Source organism: Populus trichocarpa, chromosome 10, assembly GCF_000002775.5.
Source record: "Populus trichocarpa isolate Nisqually-1 chromosome 10, P.trichocarpa_v4.1, whole genome shotgun sequence".
Classification (NCBI taxonomy): Eukaryota; Viridiplantae; Streptophyta; class Magnoliopsida; order Malpighiales; family Salicaceae; genus Populus; species Populus trichocarpa.
This window is the reverse complement of record NC_037294.2, coordinates 17109365-17119714: the sequence shown is the minus strand read 5'-3', so window position 1 is coordinate 17119714 and position 10350 is coordinate 17109365. Positions and strand designations below refer to the sequence as shown.

The window sequence follows — 10350 nt, the reverse complement described above, 5'->3', positions numbered from 1 at the left end:
ACTTCACAATCTTTGTAGCTACTCTAATTACCTTGGAAATTATTATAGCAGCAATGTTCTCACAAAATAAGTTGCTATGCATGTAAAATGCATGAACATAAAGCATAGAGATTCACGTTTCCACTGCTGAAGAAACCTTAAAGAGGAGGCACAGTTGTGAGCGACATGTGAGTGGTCTGGCTTTTGGAAGGTGTATGGTAATTGTCACAAAATGCCGTGGAGAGAATGGCTATCTACTCATCCTCACTTTCTCTTATTCTAAACAAAGTAATCTGATTAGTATTAAATAATGAAGAAAGAAACTGCCACTGATTAATGACACAAGTAAATCCCTCTTCATGTATAAATATGTGCCAATATTTGAAGTAGTGGACAGCAAAAGATGGAGTGCCAAAAAGTTAACGAGGTGGAGAGGCAAAACCAGCTCCCACAACCTGAGGTGCCAAACAGGGGCACCCCCTTCCTTGGAACTTGTTTTAATGGGCTCAATGCTTTATCAGGTCTCGATTTCCTCTTTCCCTCTTTTTGCCGTAACTAAACCAATTTTAAGACATGTACACAGGGAACTTCCTATGTATATCAGTAGCTAAACCAATTTTAAGAAATGTAGACAGGAACTTTCCTATGTATAATATCAGTAACATTTTACCTGTGTATTATTTGTTACGTTCTTCTGCTCTTCTTTAGGGAATTCAAAAAACAATCATTTTCAATATCATGATAATTGTTTTGGACCACCATTTTTCTTCCTCGCGTTTTTTGGCATACATGGTTCTGGTCCAATTATTTACTTTTTTTCCCCAGCTAAACATAGGACTTGTTGAGGTAATCAGGACAGTGCTTCGACTCATGGAAATATTAAAGGTGAGCTGAGGTATGACCGAGAATGATAACAATTAACTACTGCCCTGTTTTGCAGGTGTTGGGATACTCTCAATTCCCTATGCGCTTTCTCAAGGAGGATGGCTGAGCTTAATACTGCTTTTTCTAGTGGCAGTTCTCTGTTGGTATACAGGATTACTTCTAAGACGTTGTATGGATTCGGACCCACTCATCAGAAGTTATCCTGATATAGGAGAGCGAGCTTTTGGATACAAAGGAAGAACTCTAGTATCCATCTTCATGTATCTTGAGCTATACTTAGTAGCTGTTGAATTTCTGATACTAGAAGGTGACAATTTAGACAGGTTGTTTCCAAACACAGGTGTCAAATTTGCTGGACTATACATTGGAGGTAAAACAGCCTTTGTTCTGCTCACTGCGCTTGTAATCCTGCCAACGACATGGTTAAAGAGTCTAGGCATGCTGGCCTATGTCTCTGCTGGTGGGGTTATGGCTTCTGTTCTTTTGGTTGGTTGTGTTTTGTGGGTTGGTGCAGTTGATGGTGTGGGGTTCCATGAAAATGGTGTGCTTTTGAATGGGGGAGGATTACCTACTACTTTAAGCTTGTTCACCTTTTGTTACTGTGGTCATGCAGTTTTCCCCACGTTGTGCAATTCCATGAAAGACAGAAGCCAATTCTCCAAGGTAGGAAGCTACGTGGAAACTGAATCTTCTTATAATTGGCTCTCTGTTAATGCAACTATGCTAATGATGATATCTTTTCAGTTCAAAATTATACGAGTTTTGTGTGCTTATGACCTTTCTCTTCTGCATTCTCTCCTTCGCAGGTTTTACTTATCTGCTTTGTTACAAGCACCATCACTTATGGATCAATGGCAGTTCTAGGCTACCTCATGTATGGAGAATATTTGAAATCTCAGGTGACCTTAAATCTTCCAATCAGAAAAATTGGTTCAAAAATAGCAATATATACCACTCTAATCAATCCCCTGACCAAATATGCGGTCATTACTGCTCCAATTGCTACAGCTATTGAGGACACATTGGTTTTCCGCAACAGCAGATATCTCAGTATCCTCATCAGAACTGTGATTGTGATCAGCACGGTCGTTGTGGCACTAACAATTCCCTTTTTTGGATACGTGATGGCTTTTATTGGTGCGTTTTTGAGTGTCACTGTCTCCATGTTGTTACCCTGCTTGTGCTACCTTAGGATTGACAAATCTGCTAGAAGATTTGGGTTAGAGTTGGTGTTAATTGTGGGAATATTGATAGTCGGGTCTTTTGTGGGTATAATAGGTACATATACTTCTATCAAACAAATTGTAAAACATCTCTGAAACTTAAAGATGGTGCCATTAAGCTTACTGACAATAAGATAAACAATTCGTAGGCGCAACTTTTGCCTTGTACGAAGATCATGCAAGTCGAATGCAATGCAATATAGGGTTGAAATCTCTGCCAGAGCCCAGAGCAAAATAAAGAAAAATCCAATTCTGCCTTTTAAGGTCCAATCATATTTTCCTCTTCAAGGTACAGGTCGGATTTCCATGAGACTGCATTTACTATTCCTTTCTCAAGAGCTGGTTTTAAAAATAAATAAAATAAAAAATAAATCTGACACTGATAGAAATAATGTCAATCTTCTTTTTCAATTAATTTTCCCAACAGCTAATGACACAGCATTTTCTCTTATTTCTCAGTGACCTTCAATTCTTCAAACAAAACGAACCCGCCAGATGCCATAATTTCTCTTTTACATTGACATGTCTAAAATGAGGATCCTCATTCCCCTGTGATAATGACCGAGGCATTTCAGTAGAGACGAGTCACACCACCAGCCCATATACTGGTTGAAATGGCAGAACGTTGTGTGAGTGAAAAATAAACCAAATGGCATACATGCCGGCATTAGGCAATTAGAAAGATCAAATTCATTATGCAGATAAATTTTGCCTTGTATTCCATTGATGGTGAAGCTACAAGTATATGCAGATAAATATTTATCCTGTCAAATCCATGTACTAAAAAAAATCCTATTACATACTGCTATCCTGAACTGAAACTTGTCTACAGTATCCGTGTTTAAGAATCTACTAGATGGTAAATCAAGAGACTCAATGTAGGTTGGAGGCACTTTTAGCTTCTTTCATTGTTTGATAACATGCCATAAGAGAGTAACTTCGACATTTTTAGTCTTCAACGGCCATGCAGTTTGATGATTGCATTAAGTTAGCCTGCTTCAAATCATTCTAGGTTTTAACAACATGGAAGCATGTGCAAATCACTTCGCAAAATGTTAATGGTTCCATTTTCAAGTTAACTTGGAATATCATATGCCCATTCCGACCCTCAAACACTAATCGAAGTACAGCATGGCCTTAATGTTTTCATTTCCATAGAAAGAACATTACACTGCTAGTAAGATACAACTTCAGGGAATACATAATAAAATATTTTAGGCAACATCCTGTACAAAATAATAGATTGAAAATGGTACCCATGAATGTCAATACTTAAACACAAAGGGTTTTGTCGAACATGTTCCCAAAGGGTAATTGGAATAATTTAATTTCCATACCCAATGATATTAAATTACAGAAGCCATTCTTACATGGTTATGGAAATAGATCCATTAGTTATATAAGTGAATTTTTCCAAGTATATCAATTAACGTGTGCCCTTGGGTCACATATTAGAAAAACTGAAATATAAACTTCTCAACTACTATAATGATAGAAATGCTGTTAAATATGTATTCATAAAACCTCAACCTGTCCTTCAAAATGACAAGTCTTTCGCATGAACCAGCACACCTCAGACAACTTCTCCGTATGTGTTGTTATTGCATTCATTTTTGCCTAATTGGTGACCTGAGATGATTCAAAAGTGCAGTTCTCTTAGAAGCAAAAGCATAATGATGAAAAAAGAAAAAGAAAAAGAAAAGGTGACCAAAAAAGTTTAGAAACTCTAAGAGTAAATATAAAGATCATCACATCATGACCAAAGTAAACACTCACCCACTTGGAAGCTGTCTTCTTCTCCAAATATTGCTGCAATGGTCCTAAACCTTCGGTCTTCTGGTAGAAATGCCAAAGCGAACATTACATTTATCATCAAGATACAAAAATATTCAGACAAATGGATACATATCCAACTCTAGGATAGATTGTACAAGTCTGAAGTGAATGACAAAAACTGTTAATTCAAGCATGTATATATACCAACTTGCACTGAAAACATAGATACACTTTAGTACAAACACATCTTTCCTGTATTCTTTATATTGCTTTCAAGTAAATTTTACCTTCGGAGGTTTGACAATCAGAATGCCCATGCCTGCTGTCCTGAAGTGCCTTTTGAACTACTAAATTGCTTTTAGATCGAGCTAGGCTCCGTATATGGGTCAAACGTACAATTCTTTTATGTAAATCCACACTTGATTTCTTTTCTGTCCCTTCTTGCACCTGTGAATGATTTTTGGACCGCGCTTGATGTCGAATTTGAGTCAGCCGTGTTCTTCCTTGCAATTGCCCAAGTGTAGAATCCCCAATACTTTGCTGCGCTAATATATTACTTTTTGATCGAGCTAGACGTCGAATTTGACTTAAACGGAGAGTTTTACCTTCACATCGGAATCCATTCTCTTTATTTCGTACATGATCTATTACAGGCATCACGCCAATTTTTTTCCCAGGATATTTCTGATCTGAAAAGGGATGCTACATAAACATAAAAGGAAAGGCAGATAATGTAGTAATTGAACAGGAGAATAACACTGACCAGTAACTGTAGCATCACTAAGATTTTCTAATGAATGTTGAGCCATTGGACTAATATGCAACCCTGATCATATATAAATAACTATCAACACAACATCAGTGAAATACTTAACAAACTTGAAATAACCAAACACACTTCACAAATTAATGCACTTACCTTCATGACTTCTTTCATTCATGCGCAATCCATCAAAGCTTTCCTCAGATTCCAGCATTAGTTCAGCAGACTGTGCGAGAATCAACAGATGATCAACTGCACTTTCCTCATTCAGTTGCTCATTGTCTATTTGCCCATCTTCACCCAGGCATGCTAGTTTATACTCCATTTTTCTTACCTGTCTAGATTGTTCACTAAATTGGCTATGCTTATCAACATACTGCTGATGGGCAGCAGCATGCCGCAGGGTCTTCCACAAATTCTGCTGCACATTTGACATCTGGAGTGATTTTGCCTCTGCAGCTTCACCCAAATTTTCATTCTTTTCATTGAAAACCAAAGCTTTCTTCTGTTTTGAAATGTTTTGAATATGTTGCCTCTGTTTAATTGTCATCTTCAAATGCTTCGAGCTACTAATAAGTAATCACCATCTGCTTTTCAACATCATGAAACATGAGCAAAAGAAAGACGACAGGATAATGCGTTAAAAACTAAAATGCATAAGATTCCAGCGCCCGCTTCACAGAAAATTCCTTTCCCAGTCAAGGCCCAAAACAAAAACTTTCAAATGGAAATCATAGAGATTTCCCGTATGAAGACCTTAATAGATTATTAATTGTAGAACTGAAAAGCGTGGAAGGGAAATTAAAACCATAAAAGAATAATCTCCATAAACTGAAACTCCACTAGCAGCTTTGGGATAATTTTATATGCACTCGTAACCAGAACCCAGTTCAAAAAACACAACAACAGTTAATACCATGTTAAGATTTTCAATTATACTATATTCCCAATTGAGTTTCAATATCCAAGTTTCAGGCTTTGGAGGAATAAATAAGCATTATCAAGATTTAATAAACAGTGACGAAGGCTGAAAAAATTAATTAATAACAGTATTCTACTATTAATTTGCAAAAATAAATAAATAAAATGAGGTTAGCATTAAACAGAACATGTGGGCACATGAGAAACAAAATGTATATTTTTCATTGAAAAATAAATGGAGTAAGATTGTGGGGCTTACCAGAAAGAAAGGGTTCTTTTTTTCCCCTTAAAAAAGTGGAGAACAGGAAGGGCATGAAAGAGACAAGATGAGGGCACAAAAAATATCTGTCAAACAAAAACCCTAAACGGCGTATCCGAGGAATCTGAATTTTCCAATCAAGGTGGGGGAATACTATTACCAAGGTACCCAAGAGGTAGCATCAAAATAGGATGGGCGTATGCCACTTGTTATTTTTGCAGGTTACCACGTTGACATTTGTTAATAAAAAGAAAAAAAAAAAACATTGCCGTAATAGTCTTATATATCGAATATGGAAGTGACTTAGATATTAACTTTATCACTGTCCCGTACTAAGAAAAATATTTAAACATTACTGATATAATTTTTAATAAAAAAATATAATTATGAAATCAAATATATGATACATAAAATATTGATGATATACTTTAAAAAAAATATTAAGATAATAACATATTTAATTAATTTAGACTGGATCACCGGACCATGATAATAATATAAAATACAAATCAAAATAAATTAAAAAATTTAATTTTCAATCAACTTAATATTTAAGGAGTAAATAAATAAGTATTAAATTTTTTAAAAAAGACAAAAAAGTTTCTTCATCATGAAATCGGGATATCTTCCTAAAAAGTAAAATCATAAAAAATTATGAAACTTAATTTTCAACCAGCCCAGTAATAAATGATGAAATAAAAAAACAAATAAAAAAACAACTCAATTCAATCTTGACTGACCTCTTAAACCCACTATTTGAGTTATGAGACTGAGATAACTTCATAATAAATAAATAAATAAAATTATGAAACTCTATTTCCAACAAATCTAGTGTTGAATCTTGAGGTCCATAAAAAACATTCATGAGACCGAGATAGATTCACGTAAAGAAATAAAAAAAAATACGAAGTTTAATTCTCAATCAACTTAATATTGAATGATGAAATTAAAAATAAATAAAATAAGATTGAGTTGTTGGAAGGTGAAATTAGAAAACAATAATCAATTAAAAAGGGATAAAAAATAAATCAATTCAACATGCAAGCCCACAACTCGGATCATGAAATCAAGATGACTATAAAAAAAAAATATGAAGTCCAATTAAAAGAATATTATATTAAAAAAAACTAAAAAAAATTAACACGGTCAACATGCCAAAACCCGTAAATTAGTCATGGGATTGAGATAACCCCATAAAAAGTAAAAAAAATATAAAGCTTAATTTCCAATCAATTTAATGTTACTAGGTGAAATAAAAAAAATCAATTATAAAAAAAATTCTTATTTAATTATTAAATTGCAAAATCAAGTTTGATAATGATTTCATCTCCTTTATTTTTTAGTTTTGAAGTTAGAGAGACGAAGAAAGAGTTATCGAATTGAAGTTGAGGAGAAAGAATTTTCGGATTTCAACTAAGGAAAAAAAATTACAAGTTTGATATTAATTCTGAACATAAAAATAATCAAATCAACAAGATTCACTTAACGAGAAAAGTTCTGATAGAGTGTTATTTGCCTTCATCTCGCATGAGACTGTAAACATGGACGTAAGAATTTTTTGGATTCTGGTTTAATTTTTTGTTCTTAAATCGATTTTTTGTTAATATAAGATTATATACCAAAAGAATTTATTTTTTTAATAAAAATCTTATCTTTTCAATCCCCTCCCCTCCACAGCCTCAAAACATTTAATTCAATTCCAAATCACTTTTAATGAAAATGGCAACTGCACCATTTCCACCAGTGATCCAACAGTCTCCCTCACAACACAGTTCTTATTACAACACCACATACCCATCAAGCCTTCTCTCTTGCTTACCCAAATGCACCTCTCTTAAAGAACTTAAGCAGATTCAAGCCTTTTCGATCAAAACCCACCTCCAAAATGACCTCCAAATCCTCACCAAGCTCATCAACTCTTGCACCCAAAACCCTACCACCGCCTCCATGGACTACGCACACCAGCTGTTTGAAGCAATTCCCCAGCCAGACATTGTCCTCTTTAACTCCATGTTTCGCGGCTATTCGCGGTCCAATGCCCCTCTCAAAGCCATCTCTCTCTTTATCAAAGCTTTAAATTATAATCTCTTGCCGGATGACTACACTTTCCCATCTTTACTTAAAGCGTGTGTGGTCGCTAAAGCCTTTCAACAAGGTAAACAACTGCATTGCCTTGCTATCAAACTTGGGCTAAATGAGAATCCTTATGTCTGCCCTACACTTATAAATATGTACGCCGGGTGTAATGATGTGGATGGGGCTCAACGAGTGTTTGATGAGATATTAGAACCGTGTGTTGTTTCATATAATGCTATTATAACGGGCTATGCTAGAAGTAGCAGGCCTAATGAGGCACTGTCTCTGTTTCGCCAATTGCAAGCTAGGAAACTTAAGCCTAATGACGTTACCGTGCTCAGTGTTCTATCGTCGTGTGCATTGTTGGGTGCATTAGACTTAGGGAAGTGGATCCATGAATATGTTAAGAAGAATGGACTGGATAAATATGTTAAGGTGAATACGGCACTTATAGATATGTACGCCAAATGTGGAAGCTTGGATGGTGCCATTTCTGTCTTCGAGAGCATGAGTGTAAGAGACACGCAGGCTTGGTCTGCGATGATCGTGGCATATGCAATGCATGGGCAGGGTCAAGATGTGATGTCTATGTTCGAAGAAATGGCGAGGGCAAAAGTGCAGCCTGATGAGATTACATTTTTAGGCCTACTGTATGCTTGTAGTCACACTGGATTGGTGGATGAAGGTTTTCGGTATTTCTATAGTATGAGTGAGGTGTATGGAATTATTCCTGGGATCAAGCATTACGGGTGTATGGTGGATTTATTAGGTCGAGCTGGACTCTTACATGAAGCTTATAAGTTCATAGATGAGTTGCCGATCAAGCCCACACCTATACTGTGGCGAACCTTATTATCTTCATGTAGTAGCCATGGCAATCTGGAATTGGCAAAGCAAGTGATGAACCAGATTCTTGAACTTGACGACTCTCATGGCGGGGATTATGTAATTTTATCAAACCTGTGTGCAAGAGCTGGCAAATGGGAGGATGTGGATACTTTAAGAAAATTAATGATCCATAAAGGTGCAGTAAAGATTCCTGGGTGCAGCTCCATAGAGGTAGATAATGTAGTGCATGAGTTCTTCTCTGGGGATGGTGTGCATTACGTTTCTACAGCTTTACATCGAGCTCTGGATGAGCTGGTTAAGGAGTTAAAATCAGTCGGATATGTACCAGATACTTCTCTAGTCGTTCATCCTGATATGGAAGATGAAGAGAAAGAAATCACTCTTAGATATCATAGTGAAAAACTGGCCATTTCCTTTGGACTCCTCAACACCCCCCCAGGGACAACAATCCGCGTGGTGAAGAATCTTCGAGTTTGCGGGGATTGCCATTCTGCTGCTAAACTTATATCGTCACTCATTGATAGGGAGATAATTCTTAGAGATGTCCAACGATTTCATCATTTCAAAGACGGGAAATGCTCTTGTGGGGATTACTGGTAGAAGAGTCTGTTCAACTGAAATTCCTCCTTGTATGATTGAGACATCTGCATCGTCCCTGTCTTTCAACAGCTATTTCTCCCTGCTATCATTAGAAGGCTTCGGAGTCGGTACTGCAGTTGCTCCTAATTACTCCATTCGTTCAACATATATAAGTTCTCGAAATCTTTAGTTGCTTGTAAAGAATCAAGAGTAGCAGGGTCGGTTCCAAGTGGCGATCCCTGTAAGTTTTCATCAGGCACGTGCACATTGGTGTATATTCTGAACCATTGATGTGCAGCAGCCGGCAATTGATCAATACATCATTACCTTTCTAGTTATAATGTTTATTTTCTTTACCGGTGATGAAAAGAAGCGGCACAACAATTTCTTCTAAAGTCTAAACACACCGCAAAATGCCGTGGACCATGAGAGCCGTGAATCTCGTTTTTTCTTGATTACTTGGGTTTCTTGCGGTCTTCGTATTTTCAAAGCAACTCAATTATCTCAACTGGACCATATCGATGTTCAAAACAAATAAAACTGTTTTAAGCGACTATAAATGGAAGGCCAATGAATCATATTCATAGAATTAAATGTTGTTCTATAATTTTAAAAACAATATGAAAATATCTAAAAAAATATATTTTGAAGTAAAGAAACAATAATAAAAATAATTAAAATAAAAAAACAAAACTCTAAGTCATTCATATCTCAACCGCTATATTTACAAAATAATAATACTTTCTTGTGGAATTCAAACCTGCTCCCATATTGATATGAACAGTCCTAGTGATTCTTTTTTATTTGATGAGGTGAATAATTTTATTTCTTGAATTGATTTCAATCCATGGAAGGAAAGATGCTATTATTTTTTCTATAATATATTGGAGAACCAAATGTAGAAATAATCTCCTTCGATTCTCCCGCTATATCAAAGATCATGGTATATCTCTTGCCACAATGAGATTCATGCACCTCGAACTCATAAATGCATAAATCTGAAGATCAGGTATACCTACAGTTACGGAAATAAACACCAA

General features: G+C 35.9%; 3 protein-coding genes across 10 annotated transcripts; 2 read left to right on the top strand and 1 right to left on the bottom strand.

Moving 5' to 3' along the window:
- Window positions 1-344: 344 nt before the first annotated feature.
- On the top strand, window positions 345-2242 carry LOC7492937 (amino acid transporter AVT1I). Of its 3 annotated transcripts, XM_024609890.2 has the most exons (4): window positions 383-500; window positions 805-825; window positions 920-1527; window positions 1671-2242. In XM_024609890.2, exons 3-4 carry the CDS (start codon window positions 1036-1038, stop codon window positions 2181-2183), a joined length of 1005 nt encoding a protein of 334 aa, XP_024465658.1. In that variant the 5' UTR covers window positions 383-500; window positions 805-825; window positions 920-1035; the 3' UTR covers window positions 2184-2242. The 3 variants fall into 3 exon arrangements, with proteins under 3 accessions (XP_002316138.1, XP_024465658.1, XP_024465657.1); XM_002316102.3 differs by lacking the exon at window positions 805-825 and having other exon boundaries at window positions 345-500; XM_024609889.2 differs by lacking the exon at window positions 383-500 and having other exon boundaries at window positions 509-825.
- Window positions 2243-2522: 280 nt separating this feature from the next.
- On the bottom strand, window positions 2523-5970 carry LOC7481586 (uncharacterized). 6 transcript variants are annotated; one of them, XM_052456533.1, is made up of 7 exons: window positions 5807-5968; window positions 4783-5213; window positions 4627-4689; window positions 4151-4552; window positions 3864-3923; window positions 3618-3716; window positions 2523-2692 (listed from the first exon to the last, which is right to left on the bottom strand). In XM_052456533.1, exons 2-6 carry the CDS (start codon window positions 5174-5176, stop codon window positions 3661-3663), a joined length of 975 nt encoding a protein of 324 aa, XP_052312493.1. In that variant the 5' UTR covers window positions 5177-5213; window positions 5807-5968; the 3' UTR covers window positions 2523-2692; window positions 3618-3660. The 6 variants fall into 6 exon arrangements, with proteins under 6 accessions (XP_052312493.1, XP_024465660.2, XP_024465662.2 ...); XM_024609892.2 differs by lacking the exon at window positions 2523-2692 and adding an exon at window positions 2773-3080; XM_024609894.2 differs by lacking the exon at window positions 2523-2692 and having other exon boundaries at window positions 3329-3716; window positions 4783-4852; window positions 4961-5213; window positions 5807-5969.
- A 1378-nt stretch (window positions 5971-7348) lies between these two features.
- LOC7481585 (pentatricopeptide repeat-containing protein At2g02980, chloroplastic) lies at window positions 7349-9651 on the top strand. Its single transcript, XM_002316101.3, has one exon. The coding sequence runs from the start codon at window positions 7520-7522 to the stop codon at window positions 9329-9331; it is 1812 nt and encodes a 603-aa protein (XP_002316137.2). The 5' UTR covers window positions 7349-7519; the 3' UTR covers window positions 9332-9651.
- Window positions 9652-10350: the final 699 nt, after the last annotated feature.

Coding starts and splice junctions, on each gene's coding strand:
- LOC7492937 (XM_002316102.3), top strand. CDS start 383: ATGGAGTGCCAAAAAGTTAACGAGGTGGAGAGGCAAAACCAGCTCCCA. Junction 501..919: donor TGGGCTCAATGCTTTATCAG/GTCTCGATTTCC, acceptor CCTGTTTTGCAG/GTGTTGGGATACTCTCAATT. Junction 1,528..1,670: donor ACAGAAGCCAATTCTCCAAG/GTAGGAAGCTAC, acceptor TCTCCTTCGCAG/GTTTTACTTATCTGCTTTGT.
- LOC7481586 (XM_052456533.1), bottom strand. CDS start 5,176: ATGACAATTAAACAGAGGCAACATATTCAAAACATTTCAAAACAGAAG. Junction 4,690..4,782: donor GAATGAAAGAAGTCATGAAG/GTAAGTGCATTA, acceptor ATATATGATCAG/GGTTGCATATTAGTCCAATG. Junction 3,717..3,863: donor AGAAGACAGCTTCCAAGTGG/GTGAGTGTTTAC, acceptor GAATCATCTCAG/GTCACCAATTAGGCAAAAAT.
- LOC7481585 (XM_002316101.3), top strand. CDS start 7,520: ATGAAAATGGCAACTGCACCATTTCCACCAGTGATCCAACAGTCTCCC.